The 6,657-nt window shown below is 33.8% G+C and overlaps 1 protein-coding gene across 1 annotated transcript; it reads right to left on the minus strand.

Annotated features, from left to right (window-relative positions):
• Positions 1-220: 220 nt before the first annotated feature.
• On the minus strand, positions 221-3,359 carry NF-YC2 (nuclear factor Y, subunit C2). The gene is made up of 2 exons (XM_020346498.3): positions 3,199-3,359; positions 221-1,420 (listed from the first exon to the last, which is right to left on the minus strand). The coding sequence occupies exon 2, from the start codon at positions 1,363-1,365 to the stop codon at positions 556-558; it is 810 nt and encodes a 269-aa protein (XP_020202087.1). The 5' UTR covers positions 1,366-1,420; positions 3,199-3,359; the 3' UTR covers positions 221-555.
• Positions 3,360-6,657: the final 3,298 nt, after the last annotated feature.

Below are 6,657 nucleotides of genomic sequence, written 5' to 3' on the forward strand. Positions count from 1 at the left end.
AAGAAACACGAACTAGTTTGTTTTTTGTTTTTCATTTATAGCATTCAGTGTCGAAAATTATATTCAACTTACTTGGAAATGAAATGAAATGATCCGATCGATATGTTTATCGGGGGTATGGCTCTGGAAGAACAGGGGAAGAATAAATATACCACTCATTCTTCTTCAACGAGTTACTAGAGAAAATAAAATTAAAAAAGTAGTACTAAGCAGACGAGCATTAAATTCAGCCATTATAGTGGAATGAAATACTGAATTAAACCTAGCTTCTGCAACATTTCATCATTTCAAACTCCTAATGAAGCAGCTACGGTCACTAGTTATGGACAACTGCAAACTAATTCACTATCAAACCAGTACCTCAGGTAAACACAACCACAAGTAATTCATAAGCGTTAGAGCTCATACAATCATAAATGAGTGCAAAAAACCTGAAACAATCTTTGGCCTTTTTCAATGCATAACACTTAACTATAGCTAACTGAATGTCATTAAGTAAATTTGTAATAAAAGATGCGTGCTACTTCCCGACCTAATTGAATTGGCACATAATCATCAAGAGTCTGTTTGTTGTTGTTGGGGTGGTTGCTGTTGCTGCGGTTGAGAATGGGGCCATGGCATGAAAGCCATGGGAGGTCGAGGCTGCTGCGTCGGATATAGCGCCGCTTGGTCAACCGGCTTTCCCATGATCATTCCAGGAGGTCCTGCAGGATGCTGTGGAGGGACATAGTAATAAGGCATATCAGCTGGAGAACCCACTAATGGAATAGTAGCCTTGGTTATTCCAAGTCCTTCCTCTTTCAACTCATCTCTTGGAATAATATCAACCAAGAAATCGAAAACTTCGTTTCTTGAAATGGCAGCTGCTATATCATTCTTTTGTAGTGTTCTCCTCTTGTTCTCTTCTGTGTGGATCCAAGATCGCAGTGTCAACTCTAATATGAACATTTCACACGCCTTTGCGAAGATGACTGGAGCTTCAGCTGAAATCATCCGGACATCTTCGTCGGCTTTCATTATCTTTTTTATCCGAGCAAGTGGGAGACTATGGTTTTTAAAGTCAATTGTTTGCTCAATTTCTTGCATTTGGTTTGACCAGAACATTTGAAGCTGCTGCTGTTGGTGTTGCTGCTGTTGATGGTGGAAATGCTGTGCTTGCTGGTACGCAAGCTGGTGAGCGGAACTAGAGAAGGCAGGTGGAGGCTGTGTTGGGGAAGGAACAGCTACAGCGGGTGTGCCGGAAGCCATCATGGGAGCAGTCTGGTAGTGGGAAGAATAGGCCATTTGGCTAGCACCTGCAGCAACTCCTATCACATGCTGTTGTTGCTGGTGGTGCTGTTGTTGAGCCTGCTCTGGTTTATCCATGACCACTTGCCGCTTTAATATTTATTTATCTTCTAACTATCCTCTTTTTACAGTTCTACAATAATAATAATAAAAAAAAAAAAAACAGAGAACCTCATATCATATGATATTCAAACTTGCAGGATACTGTAATTTTACAGAGGCAAAAAAAATTATAACACCGGATTACATAAGAAAGTAATAACAGTCATCTAGTTGATGAGATAAAGTCTTTATGGATTCAATATTTTCCTACTTTTAACCTACTCATACCCGTTTTCAACAACCTACTCACAAGTCACAACGATGACATATACTTTGTATATTCGTATACAAAGCCATATCAGTACTGGTGAAAATAGCAGCACAGTACAAAGTTGGAATTTCTTTATCTGAATGATTACCAACGATTAATAAAAGCCAAATCCTTCAACAACTAATTTGTAGTAGGAAATATGCAAAGTCTAAAAATATAGAATCAGAACACTTTATTGAACTTGCCATATACGGCGTCATCTTGAAATGGATTAAAAATAAATAAAGGAAACAAAAGAAGATTATCATGTAGATCTCAAAATAAATTTAAGAAGGCATATCATAATGAAGAAGTTTACCTCCATTATTATGTTTGAAAACAATCCAATCATAAGCACATGATGAACGTATGTACTTGTTATCCACATAATTTATGAAACAACCACAATAATACTAATAAATTACATGCTTACATTTCTCCATTCATTAACAGATAGTTTGGATCTTAGGCAAAAATCTATACCTTTAGCAATTAACTATACAAAAGGATTACAAACAAGGCATTCATAACCCACAACAAAATGCAAATACTAAAATAATGTGTTTTCCAAATTAGTCAGGAAGAGATCAAAGTATCCAACTCTTAGAGGCATATTAATAATAAAATACTTATACCATGTTGTCTTCAACAAAGCTAACATTAATGCGCCCATGACAGAGCAAAAATATAATAAAGAGTTCCAGTTGCATGTAACACAAATCAATTCCAAAAACCTGGTAACAGAAGTTCAAAACATAGAAGATTGAAAGGGATAACAGATCATTATAGTGTTTCCAGATAGTGTTGAACGTTTTTAAGGCTGAGGAGCAGGTGACAAAGAAAACCCCAATAAGTGTACCACAAAAGCATTATGCATGCAGGGTCGGAAAATAGTCATAATACATTAATACCCTTTCTGATATTTTACTTTTCTCCTCAAATCACCAAACTAAAACTGAAACCAAAAACAGGATGTAAAACCCTGCTCTGTTGCAGATCATTGAAATTTCAAAAATGATAGCAAACTTATTTACCTCTCCCCTGGATTAACAAAAGCAAACATAGAAAAAAGAGTATCTTGGAGTTTATTCCCTTTTCCTTGCCAGTTCTAAAACAAATTGATGTCAAAGAACTTTCCTCACTTCCTCTACCAAGTCAACACATAGCCTCCTTGCTCACACAAAATTCCATTCAAGAAAAATAAATAAATAAATAAACCTCTCATGCATGCACCAAATATAATCATAATCATCCATTTCCAACACAACAAACACCCTGAAATTATTCTAATTAAAAACAAAAAACAAAAAAACTTCAGTCTCCCTTAAAACTTTTTCTTTTCCAAGACAAATGATCAAACTCATCAAAGTCAAAACAACGGTTAACTCTGCTCCATAACGATCCACACAAACGCAAATGATCAAAACAATCAACAGAACGCCAAACACACAAAATCGACACGTGACAACAAGAAGCACAAACGAGAAAGAAAAGGAATCTTGTTCATTTTCTTAGCGTTTTGCGGAATCCAAAGAGCGAAACAGAAGGGAGAAACTCACCCATGTAAATTGAGCTTGACCTTGCGGTGAACAGTGGGTCAATGGCGGAGCAAACCCTAGGAGAGAGAAAAAAAAGAAAGCGAGTGCGGAGAGAAAAAGCGAGGTTTGGTTTCAATAAAAGGGAGGGACAGTGAAGTCGAAGAGTGTGCGTTTGAAATTGAAGGGCGGAGAGATTCTAGAGAGAGAGAGAGTGCGCTTCTGGGAGCATCTATCTGGGGCTGACACGTGGCAGTGGATGAAAGTTCTGACATTCGAAGGGGAGTTTTCAGCGACACGTGGCGTAAAGTTAGTGGCTGGCGCAGCGTCTGTGTGGACGACTGCGACGTTTCGTGGTGTCGACAGCGCATGCGCGTGAGGGGTGGCTTCGGAATAATGGAAAAGGTGAAGGGCTTTTTAGGAATTGAAAAGAGACACGTCGTTTTGGAGGGAATTGCATTTGCCGTCGTCGGTGCGAGGGACTGAATCTTTTACCGTGCATTTGAACCATGGGCGCCATTTTTGTCCATTTGCTTGGAATTTAATTATTAAATTTCAAATGTTAAAATATTTTTTAATTATATAATTTTTTTACTTTATCTCTTAGTTTTGAAAGTTTATAATAAATCATTTTATTTCTTATACTTATTTTTTAATCTTTATATTATAAGATAAATTTTTTTATTTATATACTTGTAATTTTTTAACATTTTTAGTTTTTGTTGTTAATTTTTATATATCGTTGTCTCTTTCATGTGTTGATATGACATAGTTATTAATTCAATTTTGTATGTCAGATTTTAAATTTATTTTATTAGATATTTTAACATTTTTTTATTTTTTTTGTATCATCATATGTGATATCTATTGTTGAGATATTTTCTTATATTCCTATAAGATTTTTACCATTTTAATGCAAAACAGACATTATTAAAAGAGATTGAGAAATTGCAAGTATAGAAACTAAAATTATTTATCTTAAACTATAGGTAAGGATGAGAATAAGTCAAGTTACACCAGACTTTGAATAAATAGCTTAGACATGTTCTATAAAATTAAAGTATAAGTTTTACTTATTATTTATCATACACTTTTTTCTAGGATTGATATGACTTTTTAAAAAATCTGATTTGACCTATTAACCTATTTTATGTTAATGATGTTAAATAGATCAATAAATTTAATTTTATTTATCCAAAGAGAATATTTTTAATTAAGTTAGTGAAAATGGTCAAAAAATATTAATAATTTAATTCTTTATATTACAAATTTATTTAAACATATTGTTAATGATGTAATATGTATATTTTTTTTTTGTTATATTATATAGATAAATAAGTTGATTTTTGAAACCTGATAAATTTTTTTTAAAGTTTAAATCCAGTCTTTTTAAATAAATAATTTTTTTAATTACTTAAACTTGACCTTTTTATTAAATAAATCAAGTCAGACTAGATTTTAAGTAGGTAAGATCACATGCCATTATTTAAAGTTTGTCTTATTTTCATTCCTAATTATAGGGACAAAAAGGATTAAAAAAAGATAAGTATAGTGATTAAAAATGTATATTTTAAATTATAAGATATAAAAATTTTCATTCCTAATTATAGGGACAAAAAAGGATTAAAAAAGATAAGTATAGTGATTAAAAATGTATATTTTAAATTATAAGATATAAAAAATTTCATTTCTAATTATAGGGACAAAAAAGATTAAAAAAGATAAGTATAGTGATTAAAAATGTATATTTTAAATTATAACATATAAAAAGTAAAATAAATAAAATTATAAAGATTATAAACTTATTTTAACCAATTTCAAACAATGTACTTAAATATTGATAGAAAATCTATATATTCAAATTTTATTTTGATATAAACTACATGCAATTTTTATTTTTCATAAGAGAAAATCTTATGTTCTAGTCAAATGAGGCAAGATTATTATAGAAAAAAAATTATATATGAACATTTAATGTAAAAACCTCAAACTGGATATCATTTGTTGAGCTGGAATAATAATTTTCTATTAGAATTCTTTTTTAATATATATCATCTTAGAATATTTTTTAAAGAGTTAATCATCTATACACTGCCAGTGTAAAGTTTTTTACACTGACAATCAATGATATCTTTTAAAGTTGCTTATTTTATTATTATTTTATTAAATAAGCAACTAACATGCCAATATTAAAAGATATGATTGATTGTCAGTATAAAAAAACTTTACACTGGCAGTGTATGATTAACTCTTTTTTAAAAGGTAAAGATACAGTGCAGGTTATTCCTCCCACCCTTACCTTCTTTCTCTTTTTTTCCCCAATATATCCATATACGCAGGCATAGAGCCATCATTCCAAACCTTGTTGGAAAGCCAAACACCAAACCATCTGCCCTAGGAAGTTTAAATGGGTTAATAATTGGTACATCACTCTTGGGTGGCGCTCTAAGCCTAACAAGTTCCTCAGTTGAAAGTGTCTCAGTAAACATGGAGCAAAGGACTTGAGGTGGTGCGAGCCGCGGCGGAGGCCCTGCGGTGGCGCGCACAAATTGCTGGGGATTAGGTTCACAACTCACGAAAGGCACATTGCGTGATTTAAGATACAACGAATAGTTACAAAGGAGGATGATGCAATGAATAGGGGAATATACAAAATATCAGCAAGGTCGGAACAATACGGTGGGGTCGGCCAGTGATAAAGTATCTACCTTTTTCTTCTCAAGATTTCTGGGGTATATAAAGGAGGTAGACTTATGGAGGATCTTTCAGAGATAGGGTCAGGTTCGGGAGATTTTCATCGCTAGCAGACGTAACCAACAGGGCTTCAAATTCGATTTTGTAAGGTTTGTGGGGGTGGAGAATGATAAGGTGTTAGAACATAAGCTTGACCAGATACGTATTGGGCTGTAAAAATGTTCGTTAATATCCCTAAATACAAGAGGGGAGACTGAAATAGCAAAATCAGTGACGGTTTAAAGATGATAGCTAACAAAGAGGAAACAAAATACAGAGAAATATGCGATAACAACGGAAGGTCATATGCTGAAGTGGTGCAAGGAGGAAAATCAACAACAAAAAAACTGTGGCAACAAAAACAAAGGAAGAAGTGGGATTCAGAAGAGGGCGAAGGAAGTAGTAGGTGGCTGGGACAAGACATCAATGTTAAAGCTGAGAACAACGAGTGGCTGGACAGTTGCTAGGTTGGAAAGTTGAAGGATTTATCGATGGTAGATCGCCTGATCGAGGCACGAATGATGGGAGATAAGGAGGACATCAAACTAAGATACCTCTATGATGACATGGTATTAATATCTGGGGTAGAAGAGCAAGATATAGAGGAGATGATACAGAAAGAAAATGATAGTTTTATAGAGTTGTTTACATCAATTGACAGATGGAGACCTGAAATGTGGCCAGGGAATCGGGTAACGTGGGTAAGATGTATTGGAGCACCCGTCCAACACTAGAATTTGGATTGTTTCT

Source organism: Cajanus cajan, chromosome 10 (assembly GCF_000230855.2).
Source record: "Cajanus cajan strain Asha chromosome 10, NIPB_CcT2T_4, whole genome shotgun sequence".
Taxonomy (NCBI): Eukaryota; Viridiplantae; Streptophyta; class Magnoliopsida; order Fabales; family Fabaceae; genus Cajanus; species Cajanus cajan.